This window comes from Loxodonta africana, chromosome 16, assembly GCF_030014295.1.
Source record: "Loxodonta africana isolate mLoxAfr1 chromosome 16, mLoxAfr1.hap2, whole genome shotgun sequence".
Classification (NCBI taxonomy): Eukaryota; Metazoa; Chordata; class Mammalia; order Proboscidea; family Elephantidae; genus Loxodonta; species Loxodonta africana.
Window position 1 is genome coordinate 9,712,211 of NC_087357.1, and position 16,961 is coordinate 9,729,171.

At 45.4% G+C, this 16,961-nt stretch overlaps 1 protein-coding gene across 2 annotated transcripts in view; it reads left to right on the top strand.

The window, feature by feature from the left end:
* The window catches only part of ADAM12 (ADAM metallopeptidase domain 12), a 377,170-nt gene that overhangs the window by 232,291 nt on the left and 127,918 nt on the right, over positions 1-16,961 (top strand). For both annotated transcript variants that reach the window (XM_064269188.1, XM_064269189.1), the window contains exons 4-5: positions 177-255; positions 16,186-16,262. In XM_064269188.1, coding sequence (XP_064125258.1) covers positions 177-255; positions 16,186-16,262 — 156 coding nt within the window. The remainder of the gene's footprint in view (positions 1-176; positions 256-16,185; positions 16,263-16,961) is intronic.

A 16,961-nucleotide genomic window follows, 5' to 3' on the forward strand; every position in this document is an offset into this window, starting at 1 on the left:
TGATTCTGCCTGGCTAACCTGAGCAGGTTGAAGGCCCCCTGGGGGCCTTTCGTTATCATCTGTAGATAAGGAGAGGGTCAGGCTAGGTCCGTTGCTGTCTTGGCCTGGAACATTCACAAGCACCATGTCAATGTCACGCTCACTCATCATTGTGTGTTGTTGCTATTTTTCCGCAGGGGTCTCATTGCCAGCGGCTTCACGGAAACCCATTATCTGCAGGACGGCACAGATGTCTCCCTCACTCGAAATTACACGGTAATTCCTGCATGTATAGAGCACTGAAGCTGTACGATTGAGTCTTGCTTACACCTTGTAGCCGTCTTATCCAGAGCAAAACCACAAGCCCAGATTCTTGACTTAGGCCCCAGGAAGAGCTTGTGAGTCATTCAGTGTTTAGGCGTGACATCATAACTCCAGAAGATCTCGGCATTCACCAGGTGTATGCCGGCACAGTCTTGGAGGCATGGCTTTGTTGCAGGGCTGACCTTGACTCTTCGTTCTAAGTGCTCTGGGGTGCTCAGTTGGGCAGATCCTTTCTTTTTAGAAAGATAACCAAGTGTAACGTAGCAGTGGCTTGGAGAACAGTCATATCTGGGCTGAACTTTGCCAAGTTAAACTTAAATCCAAAGAAAAACTGACACTTCCCAACCTGTTACAAATGGATCCACGACGCCAGTGGGATTCCGTGTCACGGACGTCAATGTGGTAGGACATGTACTGTTGTTCAGTCAGCCCTTCTTGTGTGTGAAGTTTATATGTAACTTGGACAAAATTCATGTAACAAGCTTATACTGCGCCACCTCTGTGCCGGGCCTCACGTATGAGTATGGGGGTTCAAGGAGAATAAGGCAGAATCTCTGTCCCCCGAGGACTGGGAAGGTTACTTGTTTTAAATAGCTATGGTGTTGGTTTTAAAAGAATAAGTTCAGAGGAAGATTTGAGATTGACAATTGGCGCTTCATCAAATGGTGATGATCGTCCACAGTGCTTTCTGCCTTCTCTGCGCGATGCCAACATTGGTTTTCTTTATCGCATGTTTGACATTTGGCACTTATGATCTGAGGCCTTCCGGTTTCCGGCAACACAGTGGAATGAGCTGGTCCAGCTCTCCCAGCCTGGAGAAAGATAGAAATCTTAGATAAATGTAAGAATATAAGAATTTTTGTTAATGCCTGGTCAAGCCTGAAAGAGAGATAATTCTCCAAGAGGCAGAAACAAAAAGGAAATGTAAGCCCAGAGCAGTAGGCTTATGAGTTGGGGACATAGGACCCTAAAAGCTGATTCAGCACCCAGAGAAGGGGCCTGGTGAGCCTGGCGGGGGGTGGAACAAGAGAAGTGGGCGCCTGCAATTGAGACTCTCAAAGAGATTTGTGAAAAAGGGACAGGCCCAGAGAAGGGGCAAGAATGAGAGTTGTATGCCAGATGTCCTGGATTGAAAAAAGAGTTCATAAAATAGAAAAATGGAGACTCCAGCTAGCCTCATGTGTGTACGCTGGGGATGAGGGCAAGCCAGTGTCCAGATTTTTAATAGCAGCCTAGGAATGGAATACCCAGTCAAGATGTGGACCTCAAAACGGGTACCAAGTCACTCCAATTCCCATCCCCCAGGCTGACGCCAACCCCAAATATAGGGCTATTTCTATAACCTGAATTATATGAGCTGCCTCTATCAAAAATAATAATAATAATAATAAAACATTGCTGATGAGTCCAAAATCAAAAAATTAGCACACAGTGGAAAACACCACTGTAAGGAAGTGTCCATAGACAAGAGAATTAGCACCCCCAGGGACACAGGGTAATAGGAAAATCAGGGGACATTTTTGATGTTTTCAAGAGAACAATTAAGACTGTCCAATACAGATCTGATAAGAATTCCAGAACAGAAGAAATAGAAAACAGAAAGAAAGGGCAATATTTAAACAGAGTGTGAAGAGAATTCCCCTGAATTTAAGAAAGACATGAGTCTTGAAGGAAGCCCACCACGCATGTCCCAGGCAGGAGGAATAAAAATGAACCCACTCAAGGACGGCTTCAGGTGAAACTGCAGAATGCCAAAGGTAAAACCTTAAAGCCTACTGAAAGAAAAGAGGTTTCTACAAAATAATTAAAATAGACTTCTCATCAGCAGCTATGGAATAAAAACTTCAGAGAGCAGAGGGAAAATTGTCGACCTCAATTTCATACTCAAATTATTTTACAAGAAATAGACATTTTCATACAAAACAGGAGAATTTACTACCCAGAGATTCTACCAAAGAATATCTTAGTAAGAAGGAACTGGAACACAAGAGAGAAGGGTAGGATTTAAGAGACAGTGGTAAGCAAAATAATTGCATGTGCATAAATCTAAATAAGCTATTTCAAATAATAATTATAGCAACAATGATTAAATTTGAGTGGCTGAACACAGGATGGGTGAATAGATTTAATAATTTTAAGACAATTACATTGTACTAGAGAATAATAGAGATGTTGAATCACTTGGGATTTTTATAAGTAATGAATGTATCTTACAAATTTAAGTATCACCATTCTACGAATAGAAAAACAGGATGTTTAATTCCAAATAAGTGAATAAAAGCAGTATACCAACTCATCAGAGGACAGGAAAGAAGGAAAAGAAATTAAAGAAGCAGCAGAATAAATATGAAACACAAAATAATATGATAAAAATGAGTCAGCTTATGTCAGTAGTTAACATTCATTATATGTAAATAGATTTAATCTGCCTGTTAAAATAAAAACAGATTTTCTGCTTAGAGTTTAGGATAAAATCCAACTGTATAATTTTTTAAAAGGATCACACGTGATACACAACGGTTTTGAATGTAAAGGAATGCAAAAAGATACAGCAACCGTCACTACTATCTTTTTCCTGATTAATCCACCACCAGTAATCAGTGTCACTGAATTTGACGTGTAAAGACCGTTGGATTGAGAAAGCTGAAGGTTCTTCCCAGTCGAGGCATCTTAGAAGCTCAGAAGGGGGTGCCAGGGCGGGAACAGTAGTTGTGTGCACATGGCCAAGTCTTTGTGTTTCGCAATACTTTGTGATTGATGTGTGTGAGCGGGGGGGTGGGAGATGCATTTTTCTTTCCCCTCATTTCTCCATGAGGTTACTCTTCCTCCCCTGTCTCCCTCACTCCTCCCCGTGGAAGTGACTTTTGTGGGGATAGGGTGTTAGCAAACAGACCCTAGTCTCTGCTGTCAGTGCTCATCAGGGCAGGGGAGAGCCCTGCCTTGGAGAGGCAGGAGGCTTGTCTTGCTGAGTGTCCTCAGTCAGCAGCAATGAGACTTGCCTCCCCCTTTATCAGTAACTCTAGTATCAGTGTCCTACAGACCCAGCTTCCCCTGGGTGGGTCACACAGCTTCAGCTGGCAAGAAGCAGGAGGAAAGATTGGAAGGTGCCGGAAGCCTCACTGTTGCCCAGAGCTAAGCAGCATCCTCTAACAGAAGATACTAGAAGCCCCTTTTTGGAAGAAGTCAGCCTGATACTAGGTTGACGATCATCCCGCTCTCTGACTCTGTCTTCAGTCGGCAGAGCCACAGGAGGTTGGGTTCCTGGACAACCCCCAACCCTCTAGAAACAGCTGATGGCTCTTCTGCTTAGAAAAATCACGGCTTCTCTTTGAATCTGGAGGCTGCCTTGAGAACACCCATTCCTTTGAGTGCCGTCAGAGCTGCCAGCCACATTACCGTAAAGATCAGGACTAACAGCCTTGTTCACAAATAAAGCCCACAGCCCTGAGCAGCCACTCCCTCCTGCAGGAGCCCCCCGGGGCCATCCAAGGCCTTGGGCTGCCTTTTGTGGTAGGGAGACAGACATAGCCTTTTGGGTTGTGTTTTCATTGAACCGGCTGGAAAACAAAGAGAAATTCGCTGACTCATCTTCTCTTTCCCTAGAGTCAGCACACAAGGAATTTTCATAAATTTAAGATGCTATGTAAAATCGGAGCCACTTTGAGGCTAAAGTGCTTTTGTTTTTTCTTCTCCCTGGGCAGTCAGGGTAGGCTGGTGGACTCAAGCAGAGCAGTGGCTGATTTTCATTTTTGAATCGATCGCTTGTCTTTTATGTCTTGGTTGTCTGACAGGAGGAAATATTTTCAACTTTATCCTTTGGTGGCCACATCTAAGGAAAGATCATGTTTTATATTGTCACTTTTAATAAGGCCCACGGAGGACAATGTACTGGACAGTGACGCTATTTACATCCCCCAAAGACAATTCTGGGAAAGGCTCTTAAGATGGTCTCTGTGCTTTGGAGGATGCACCCATCTGTTGCCCGCGTGTCAGCTGAGCCCTTACGCTGTGCCAGACACGGTGACCACCCCTGAGGACACAGCAGTGACTTGAAAGGGAGCCCACGTGGGGCTGGGGGTTGAGGGAGAAGACAGACATCAGTACATTCATCACAAACAGAATTCAAATCAGCGCCAAGTGCGCCAAAGGAGAAGATAGAGTCCTCGTCCGGTCTGAGGGATCATGGAAGGCTTCATGGAGGAAGGGGCATTGGAACCAAGATCTAGACATTGAGGAGGCATGAGCCAGGGGAGGGGAGGAGAGGGATGTTCCAGGCTGGTGCCGAGCTTTACTCAATGCACCATGAGGCGTAGGGAAGTGTTTAGAAGTTGACAGGGTCAACATATCTAGCAGTTGCAGGCCGTGGTCATCAGGAAGAGCACTGAGAAGTAATTAAAAGGGTCCAACCCCGTAGGTTGTGGTGACTAGGCATGGGCTTTGAGAAGACCCCGCTAGGCTGCAGCATGAGGGAGTGGTCAGCGGAGCAGGAGCATGGTGTCCACAGGCCCGGACGGTCAGCCCTCCTGGAAGCCAGAGGAGATGTGATGGCAGCTGAGGCCAGGTCGCAGAGCTGAGGAGAAGGAAAACGCCTGACCTCATGCACATGGGCGTTACCCAGAAAGCTTGCTGTTGTTGAATAACAGTTCTTTACCCCCCTGCACTGTGTGCTCCTCCTGGAGGCCCTCAGGCACCATGAAGATAGCCTGAGGACACCGTCTGCAGGCAAGAAGAAGGCTCACCAGGTGCCCTGATAACTGAGCTCTTAAGGCTTGTATCTCCATTAAATAGCAACCAGCTCCTTAGGTCTTGCAACTCCTGCTCCCACTTAGCCCCTCCTGTTCAGTTTCAGGCATCTACACAGCCCTAGGGAACCCAGGGTGGCACATACAGTTCAGGGCTAGACCGCTACCGGAGAGGTTGATGGTTTGAACCCACCCAGAGACATCTCAGAAGATGGGCCTGGTGGTGTGCTTCCCAAAGGTCATAGCCTTGGAAACCCTATGGAACCATTCTACTGTGCACACATGGGGTCACCGTGAGTCAGAATCAACAACTAACACCACCACCACAAAGCCCTCCATAACATTGAAGATTTGGAGCTGAGAGTAGAAACAAGTAGATAATGTAAGAAAGTAACACTTGCCTGTCTTTAATGGGCTAATCCCTCTGACACATATTCATTCATTCGTTCAACAAGAATATACTGAGCTTGGGTTCAGTACAGGAGGAAATAGGAGTATACCCCTTTGCCGTTGAGTTGATTCCAACTCATGGCAACCCTACAGGACAGAGAAGAACTGTCCTGTAGGGTTTCCAAGGCTGTAGTCTTTATGGAAGAGCACCTGGTGGGCTCAAACCACTGGCCTTTCACTTAGCAGCTGACCGCTTAACCACTGTACCACCAGGGCTCCTTAGGAGCATAGTGGAATTAGAATATTTATGTTCATATTCCAGATTTGTAGCAATGCCTTACAGTTTACAGATTGCTTCCTCCTGTAATGGGTATTTGATCCTTAAAACCTTGGGCAATAAGTGTTAGCCACTTTTTGCCCGTTAAAAACTGAGACTCTGAGTCTCAACGCCATGACTTCCACCCCAGCTTGGTTTAGCAGATGTGCTGTTTGCAGCACCAGTTTGCTAGGATGTCCCCAAGCACGTGAGCATGGTTTCCTAAGCACATGTTTTCCACCACAGCAGAGTCAGTGGAATGGCCCCTGAGCTTGGTGCTTGGAGCCTTTTCACCAGACATGGTTCTTGTTAGAGCTGGGAGCAGAGACAGCCCTGGGATTTAGGGTGTGGTGACATTTCTTAATAACCATCCTGTGCACTCTCGGGGCTGATGGAATGCAGCCCAGTCACAGAAACCTAGGGCAGGAGCATCACTCTTCCCTTGTCTGGAACGTGCTTCACCTTGTTTGTCTCAAGCACATCTGGGGAACGGGCCTAGTGTTCAGCCCAAGGGAGCGAAGGCCTGAGCACAGTCATGCTGGAATGCAGGCCAGCAGTCACACGCAAACACGTTCACACTCTTGGCATTCCCACAGACTCACATACACACGCTCACACATTCATACTCATGCACTCACACAGACTTGCACACATTCACACATGCACTCACACAGACTCACACGCTCATACATGCACTCACACTCACATGCACACATGTTCACACTCATGCACTCACAGACTCATACACACACTCATGCACTCACACAGACTCACATACACACACTCATGCACTCACACAGACTTGCACACATTCACACATGCACTCACACAGGCTCACGCTCACACATTCACACATGCACTCACACACTCACACACTCACATTCACACTCATGCACTCACAGACTCGCACACATTCACACATACACTCACACAGACTGACATATGCTCACACATTCATAATCATACTGTCACAGTCACACTCATGCACTCACACAGACTCGCATACACCCGCTCACACAGTCACACTCATACACTCACACAGACTCGCATACACCCACTCACACAGTCACACTCATACACTCACACAGACTCGCACACACACACTCATGCACTCACGCAGACTCATACACACACTCACACAGTCACACATGCACTCACACACACTCAGTCACACTCATACACTCACACAGACTCAGATACACACTAGCACAGTCACACTCATGCACTCACAAGACTCACATACACACACAGTCACAATCGTGCACTCACACAGACTCGCATACACATGCTCACACAGTCACACATGCACTTACAGACTCACACACATGTTCACACTCACCCACACACAGTCTCACTCATACACACACATTCACACTCGTGTTCACACACAGTCACACTCAGTGCACTCACAGACTCATACACATGCTTACAGACATTCACACTCATGTAGTCACATAGACTCACACATGTTCAAACTCGCAATGCAAACACGTAACACATTCATACATATTTCCATGTGCACACACACTCATGCATACACACATATTCACAATATACACATTCACTTATACACTCCATCACATGCTCACACCCATATTCACAAACACGCACACCCATGTTCACACTCATGCACACTCACATATTCACAGCATACAAACACACCCACTCACACATGCTCACACACATATTTGTACTCACACAAGCTCAGTCATGCATGCACACTCACATATTCACACCCATACACATTCACACTCACACAAACATTCACAGTATACACACTCACCTGTACACTCATTCACACATGCTCACACATAGTTGTACTCACACAAGGTCATTCATGCATACACACACTCACATTCACACTCACACCAACACATATATTCACAGTATACACACTCATCCATATACTCACACACATATTCGTACTCACACAAGCTCAGCCATGCATGCACACACACACTCATGTGTTCACACACACACGTGTGCACGCCCAACCCTTCACACCCACTCTCCTGCCCTCCCTATCTGCAGGTTTCTCGCTGTGTCTGGATATGACTTCGCTGTCCTGCACTCCCGGAGAGATACTACAGTGAGGTGCTGTGGGACTCAGAAAAGCCTTCTGTCTATGTTTGGATCATAGGTGGTACCTCTGCCTCTTGAAGAGAGAGACAGAGGCCTGAGGGCATGTGTCAGAGCCACGCGGTGTGGAGGGAGGCCATCCGGCCTGCAGTCGGGGCCCTGGATTTTAATTTCTGTCTTGCCTTTCGTCAGCTCTGTGATCCTGGGCAAGCTGCATGACTGTTCAGGCCTCAGTTTCCACATCTGTTCGTGAAAGAGTTGGCTAAAAGAGGAGGGTTGGCCTGAGAGGGCCCAAAGTGTGCTTCCAGCTAGAACATTCTGTGACTCAGCACTTGTGAATCAAGGTAGCCTGGCATGTGGCAAATGGGGTGAGAGGTCTGGGACCTACAAAATTCCCAAGGAAAACAAAAAACCCACAAGCACTGAAAATAATTTTAGTTTGGCACACCCCCTACAGCCTTCTGATAGCAATCCTTTTAAACCTGAAGTTTAGGCCACTTTTGTTACCAGTGTAGCCTGTAAGATTCCTTTCTTTTGATCCCATTGATAGTTGGGTAATGGAATTTTGATTTTCCTTCCCGCATGGCATACTGTTGAGGGCTGCAGATTTTCAGGGTCAAGAGTTCTTGACCCATCTCCCTCTTACCCACTAGTGTGTCTGATTGGTTGTATTAAACAGAAGGAACGTTTCTTTTCCTGGAGCGAGGAAATGCGTTAGGTTAAATAATAAGTATATAAAATACATGGTTAGAGGTTTTGTGAAGGGAAGGATGTAATTTTGTGGTTATGCGTGTTGGGGACTATTTTCTACGTTATGTTTTGTTGGTAGAAATAGAATGTATTGGATCAGCAGAATGAGCAAACATGACTCCTGGGAGGAGAACGTCCCAGGTCTTGGGAGGTGCGAATGTGATAAAAAGAAAGAGATTGTCTGGCTTCGAGACTCTTCAGGCCATCAGATGGAGGAAAGGGGTTGCAGTTTGAGAAAGTTTGTACAGAGGGTGGAGCCCCTGGGTGGTACAAACGGTTAACGCACTCAGCTGCTAACCCAAAGGTCAGAGGTTCGAATTCACCCAGAGGCTTCTTAGAAGAAAGACCTGGTGATCTAGTTATGAAAACCAGCCATTGAGAACCCTACAGAACATATCTCTACTCTGCAATACGGCGCCTTCGTCAGCCACGGTCAACCTGGCGGCAGCTGATTGTGCCGAGGGTGTTGGTACAGTCCTGTGACGAGGGCCAACACTGTGGTCGATGGGGCCAGTAGGCCCTGGGGCATGGACTCGCCCTTGAGCTTGGGGGATGTCTGCTGCGACCATCACTGACATGGCCACATCCAGACCCAGTAGGCCGTGTGTGCGAGTAAGTCCACATGGCGTTTGTGCAATTCCTGCTTCTGAGCAGCGGAGCGTGGGGGCGTCCTGGCCTCAGATGGGGGACTGCTGGGATATTGATGCTACCTGCCTTGTCCCCCCACCTCTGCCACCACCAGTGAGGGTCCTACATCCACACACAGGGTAAACAGTTGCTATCCAGTTAACTCCAACTCATGGCGACTCCATGTGTGTCCGAGCAGAACTGTGCTCCATAAGGTTTTCAACGGCTGGTTTGTTCGAAAGTAGATGACCAGGCCTTTCAAGGCACCTCTGTGTGGACTCGAGCCTCCAACCTTTAGATCAGCAGCCGAGCGCATTAACCATTTCCACCACCCAGGGAGGATAACAGGGCATTTCCTCTACCTCCATGAACCAGTTTCCCAGCAAATTATATGGCACATGGCGCCAGAAGTATGTCTTCATGATTTGCAAATGTATCTGTGTGATGACTTCCTGAGTTATAAAAACTAAATCACATTCGTTTCAACATGGAGTGAATCATCTTTATTGAAGAAGTAAAATCTCACGAAATCATAATTATCCTGCAGAATCTGGAATATGGGGTTCTAGTAATTATGCTTAGTAATCCAGGAAATTTATCACTGTCAGGAGTGAGCAATGAGCTTGTTAGTCGGATGTCTGAAGATAAACTGAAACACAGTTTTAGAGCTCATAAATAAGTTGTTAACTCTGGTCGTGATTAAGAGAGGTGGATTGTTGACTTTAAGGAACAGTTTGTGAACACGCAAATCCCTCCCCCTCCCATTTGATAAGCAATACTTCAGCCAAGTTGTTGAGCTGGAAATTAATTTTATAGTAATTTGTTCTCAGCTCATGCTTTAATGAGCTTATATTGCTGGGAATTTAATTTGAAAGTACTTTTGATAAATCATCTGTTAAAAAATGAGATTGAGAATAAATGAGTTTGAAACTTCAGAGGTCAGCAATTAAGATGATTGTCACCATGTGCTTTTTTAAGGTTTTAGCCAGTATTTTGCCATCTACAGCAACGTTGCACATTTCTATAAGTAGAGGGATATTCTGTAACATATGGGACGCTCGGAAATCTGGAACAGTCAAGAACCGCTATGTCTGGTTACCCCAGGTAGCCTAAGCTATGACATCAGCCAATTGTCTTTTCAGTTTCCAAATGTCTTTTAGCACTGACACAGCCATACCCACCATGTGCCCTGGACTGAACCCCTACCCCCACCCCGTGCAGCAGGAGTCTGGGGAGAGGACCTCTGTGTGCCCTGGGGCATCATGACCCAACTGTATGGTCCTCTCATGTTTAGAAAATTGCTACTGTGTCTCCTGTATGTACCTGACCAAGGAATTATCTAGAGAGCCTTTCAAAATTTATTTCACACAGAGGCTGAGGAGGCGAGCAGGCAGCAAGGCCTGCCCTTACCAATAGCCTGGGTGTGCGGTGGATGTGGCTAGCTGGGCAATGTTTCCGCCCCACCCACCTCTGTGCATCTTCCCTGAAGCCATGTGATCATTGAGGAGCACAGCCTCATCAGAGGAGGAGTAGAAGGCCTTGAGCGCAGCACTTCTGACTTGAGTCTTCCAGCTGAGCAGAGCCCCGGCCCTCTCATTGCACCCTGCCCTGCACACACTTCCCTTTCCCTCCTGTGAAATTCCCTCCCCTGCCTTTGCTGCTGGGCTCCTAGCCAACCTGCTCCTCAACGTTGTGTGGAAGGTCCAAACAAAAGGCCTTAAGACTTTCATTTTTTGCAGGTGATATGATCAGCAAGATAGAAAATTCAAGATATGCTACAAACTTATAAACTGCTAAGAAGGTCCAACAAGAGGGTCTGAAGCAGGATCAACTTTTTAAAAAACCAAAATCTTTTCCTTTAACTAACAACATGTATAAGATGCCATAGAAAAAAAGATTGTATTCGTGATATCAGCCAACCTACACAATAGCTAGGCATAAACAAACCTAACGAAAGGTTTCCAATAGCCACATTAAAAAAAAAAAAAAAAACAACTCTATAATACTAAGCCAAAGGACATACAAAAAACCTTATTAGAGAAACCTACTGTATACATGAGTAGGAAAACTTTTTATTGTAAAAACACAAATTCTTTCCAAACTGACCTATACATTCAGTGGAGTCCCAGCCGAAATCTCAACGGGCTATTACGGAGCTTAACAATTTGATTCTAAAATTCAGCTAGAAGGGAAAATAGGCAATAGTAGCCTAGAAACTTGAAAAAAATAACAACAAAAGAATACTTGTTGTCACCAAGGGTACCAAGACAATTCAGTGAGGGGAAAAGAATAGTCTTTTCAACAAATGGTATTGGGACAACTGGATGTCCACATGCAAAAAATGAAGTTAGACCCCCTACCTCACACCATATACAAAAATGAACTCACAGTGGATCAAAGACATAAATATAAGAGCTAAGACTATAAAACTTAGAAGAAAACACAGGAGTAACTCCTCATGGCCTTCTATTAGGCAATGGTCTCTTAGGAATAACACCAAAAGCACAAGCAACTAAAGAAAAAGAAAGATTGGACTTCATCAAAATTTAAAACTCCTATGTTTCAAAAGACATTATGAAGAAATCAAAAAGGCACGCTGTGACAACCACATGACATCAGTGTGGAGGCCAAGTATAGCCTCCTGAAGCTCTTGAAGCTGCTCACTCCCACCTACCCCCACAGCCAGCACACACCTGTCTTTTAGAGTCTGCTGAAAATAGCTCTTTAACCCCTGCCTGCCTCCCCTCTCACCACAGCAGTCAGACACAAGACCTCCGCCCCTAACTGGAGCCTCTGGGTGTAGTAGACACAGGAGGGTGTTTGGTACCAAGCAGACCTGCCTTTCAATCCCAGCTCTTCCCCTTTAGTACCTATACTCCCTTACATAACACGTTTAAAAGGAGCCCTCCAAGTAGACACATGAGACTACGTGGGTAGCACCTGTGTGGAAGGGAGATGAGAAGGCAGAGGGGGACAGGAGCTGACTGAATGGACATGGGGAATACAGGGTAGAGAAAAGGAGTGTGCTGTCTCATTAGGGGGAGAGCAACTAGGAGTACATAACCAAAAACCCATTGCCATCGAGTCGATTCCGACTCATAGCAACCCTATAGGACAGAGTACAATTGCCCCATCGAGTTTCCAAGGAGTGCCTGGTGGATTCAAACTGCCAACCTTTTGGTTAGCAGCTGTAGCACTTAACCACTCTGGTACGAGGGTTTCCAAAGTGTATATAAATTTTTGTATGAGAGACTGACTTGATTTGTAAACTTTCACTTAAAGCACAATAAGAAAAAAAGAAAAAGGAGCCCTCATGGTTCAGTGGTTAAGCACTTACCTAACTGAAAGGTTGACAGTTCAAACCCACCACATGGTTCCATGGGAGAGAAGACTTGGCAATTTGCTCCTGTAGAGATTACAGCCTAGAAAACACTATGGGGAAGTTCTACTGTGTCACAGTGAGTCGACATCAACTCCTCGGCACCTAGCAACAAAGCATTTAAAATCTCTCCTCAGTGTATTCACTTTTAAATGGAGACAGTAAATATTACAGAGTCATGTAAGGTTTATGGAGAGGAGCATGTCCCTTAGGCCATTACAAAGAGAATCTACAAAATCAAGATCCAAGTAAAAAGTTTTGAGTATAGAGTTTATGGTGTAGAATACTTGGGAGGTCCACTGAAATAAAATTGATGAAAAAACAAGAAAAAAAAGACAACCCACAGAATGGGATAAAGTGTTTGCAAATCATGCATTTGATACAGGCTTAGTATCCAAGCTATATAAATAATTCCTATAACTCAAACAACCCAATTAAACAATGGGCAAAGGATTTTAAAAGATATTTCTCCAGAGAAGTTATACAAATGGCCAAAAAGCACATGAAAAGATGTACAATATAATTAGGCATTAGTGAAATGAAAATCAAAACCCCAGAGTAACATACCACCGAAATGGCTGTAATCAAACGGTCAGACTGTATCAAGTGTGGGCTAGCATGTGGAGGGATTGGAACCCTTATCCATTGCTGGTGGGCGTGTCAAATGGCACAGCTATTTTGGAAAACAGTTTGGCAGTTCCTCAAAAAATGATACAGTTAACATATGACCCCATAATTCCACTCTTAGGTATATGCCTAAGAGAACTGAAAACCTATGCCCACGCAAAAACCTGTATACGCATGTTCATAGCAGCATTGTTCTCAATACCTAGAAGGTGGAAACAGCCTAGATGACCACCCACTGATGAACGGATAAACAAAATGTGGTGTATCCATGCAATGGAATGTTATTTAGCAATAAAAAGGAGTGAAGTACTGGTACATGCTACAACATGGATGCATCCTGAAAACATGATGCCAAATGAAAGAAGCCAAATGCAAATAGCTACATATTGTATGCTTCTCCTTATGTGAAATGTCCAGAATAGTCAAATCCATAGAAACAGCAGGTTAGCAGTTGCTGGGGGCTGAGGGGAGAGGAAAATGAGAAGTGACTGCTAATGGGTACAGGGTTCTTTTGGGGTGATGAAAATGTTTTGAAATTAGATAGTGGTGATGGCTGTAAGACACTGAATATACTAAAAACCACTGAATTGTACACTTAAAATTTTTTATAATGTATGAATTCAGCCTCCATAAAAAAGAGAACTTGCTCTGATATCAAATGTAGTTTAGAACAATAGTAATTAAAACCGAGTCACATTGGCATAGCAGTGGGCAAATGGAAGATTGTCTCAGGGAAGTCGTACCAAGAGTAAACATGGAGTCACACACATAAGTGGGTATTTGGTATGTGGTGAGGTAGCATTTCAAACCAGTGAGAAAAGGACAAATGGTGGCAGAACAGTTAGCTGCTAATTTGAGGGGGAAGTTAGATTCCAACCTCACTCCCCCACAGAAATAAATTCCAGGTAGATTAAGGAGCTAATTATAAGAGTACTAGAAGCATTAGAAGAAAATAAAGAACATATGTATAACCTTGAAGAAAGTCTCCTTCTTAAGTAATACAAAAAATGCAGAGGGAAAGAATGATAAAATTGACTTTATGAAAATTAAAATTTTCCATGCAACAAAAGACATTGTTGTTAGGTGCCGTTGAGTCAGTTCCGATTCACAGTGACCCCATGTACAACAGAACAAAACACTGCCTGGTTGTGCCCCATACCCACAATCGTTATGCTTGAGCCCACTGTTGCAACCACTGTGTCAATCCATCTTGTCAAGGGTCTTCTTTCTCACTGACCCTCTACCTTACCAAGCATGATGTCCTTCTTCAAGGACTGATCCCTCCTGACAACATGTCCAAAGTATGTAAGATGCAGTCTCGCCATCCTTGCTTCTAAGGAGCATTCTGGTTGCACTTCTTCAGCACAGGTTTGTTAGCCCTTTAGCAGTCCATGGTATATTCAATACTCTTCGCCAACACCACAATTCAAAGGTGTCAGTTCTTCTGTCTTCCTTATTTCTTGTCCAGCTTTCACAAGCATAGGATGCAATTGGAAATACCATGGCTTGGGTCAGGTGCACCTTAGTCTTCAAGGTGACATCTTTGCTTTTCAATACTTTAAAGAGGTCTTTTACATCATAGGCAAAGTTAAAAGACACTTCCTATAAAGCAAGAGCCCCTGGGTGGTACAAATGGTTAAGTGCTCAACTGCTAACTGAAAGGCTAGAAGTTTGAGTCCACCCAGAGGTGCCTTGGAAGAAAGACCTGGTAATCTGCTTCTGAAAAATTAGCCATTGAAAACCCTGTGGAGCACAGTTCTACTCTGACAGCCGTGGGTCAGAGCTGCCTCTGACTGGTTATGTCCAGAGTACAGAAAAGAACTCCTAAATCAACACGAAAACAGACCTGTAACAGCTCTCCCTGCAGCCCTCACGTCTCCTCCTTTTCCTGCCTTTCCAAATGATCCCAAAGTCTTGTCCTCGAATCAGTAACCCATAGATCATCTTAGCCCCACTCTCACGGCAGTGTCTGATGTCCTCGGTCACTCAATCCCACCTGGCCTTTCTTAGCAAAGTCAAGGTGATCTTTGGAATTTTGCCTTCGTTGGGTAGAACAACTGGACACCAGGCTCTGCTCTGAAGCAGGCAAGTCTCTGCTGTCGAGTGAAAGAGCCATGTGCTGAGGCGGTCACATGGGACAGGCTGAAACCTGAGTGCCCCCCTCCCTTTCCCCTTGGAAGGCACAGCCCTTTCCCTGCCGAGGCCCCACAGCCCTGTCTTGCCAGCCAGGCACTTCACTGGGACTGCCCCACAAGTCTTTGCTCAATGATAACACTAACCTGGGTTCCAGACAGAAACCTGTGTTAACTAAGGATGCATCCACGCTGTCGTTCTTCTTTGCAGACAGCTACGTTACTAAAGAAACAGAGTACTGCAGCTTGTCACACAGGGGTTTGTCTTCCACTAGTGCTCGGGGGCTTTGGGTACTAGAAGACCTTCCTGTTTTTCTTTCTGGCTGAAATAGACTTTGAACTCTCAGTTGGATAGTTCAGTGCCGTCTTGTTCCCCCTTCTCACTCCCCTTTCTCTCATCTGGTTCTCTGTTTTCATAAGCCATAGATTTAGGCCTCATTTTATTACATTTCACAGTGTGCTTAAATACCCCGTTTGGTTCCACATCTCATTACAAGAAACAATTTACATGAGGCCTGGGTGGTGATGGCAGCATGATTCGTCCTGCTGCAGGATTTTGTAAGGCCTTCTGCACTGGCCTCTGGTGGAGGGTTTTAGGGAGATCAGGTGGAACTGGGAGACGTTTTAAACCCCGTGTGATGACCTGTAAGCAAATCGGATGTTTCTGCCATAGACCCGGGCTGGGTCATGTTGAGCTTAGCATTGACCCTTAAGACTACTGGTTCAGTATTTCACACAAAAGGAAATCCTCCAGCTAAAGACAGGTGGGGGTGATTGTAGGCCGTTGTTTATTGTGAAAAGGGGATGCTGTCACTGAGCTGATTTTCTCCTCCCTTTTAGGGTCATTGTTACTACCATGGACATGTGCACGGTTATCCTGGATCGATGGTCAGTCTCAGCACTTGTTCTGGTCTCAGGTAAGCGACCCTTCTGGTCTTAGGCCCCTTTCTTGTCCCATTCACGCTGAGAGGCTGGTAGGGCCCTGGGTGATACAAGCAGTTTGTGCTCGACTACTAACTTAAAGGTTGGTGGTTCAAACCCGCTCAACGACTCCACGGGAGAAAGGCCCGGTGACGTGCTTCCATAAAATTACAGCCAAGAAAACCCCATGAAGCAATTCCACTGTGTAACACAAGGGGTCGCCATGACTCGGACTCAACAGCAACAGGTTTGATTTTGATTTTCTAAAGAGAGCATGTGGTGGGGTCCCACAGCACAGGCACACCTCCCCATGGGCAAGATGGGGAAGTCTCTTGCTGAACAACACATCACACAGGAGCGCAGCTCAGCCAGGAGCTCAGTTTCTCTCTCACAGCTCCCATTCCGGCATGTTCTCTGGCTGGGAGGCTGCAAGCGGCTAAACTAGCTACAAGGGCAAACTGTCCAAGTCTCAGCCTCCCAAGGATTGAGAATCATCTTTCGTTTATGTGGCCCTTAAAAAAAAAACACAACCAAATCCGTTGCTATCGAGTCGATTCCAACTCCTAGCAACCCTATGTGGCCCTCTAACTAAATCTCAGTGCTGTCAAGTCGATTCCGACTCATAACGACCCTACAGGACAGAGTAGAACTGCCCCTAATGTTTAGTAATTCCCAGTGTTAAAGGTAGGACATTA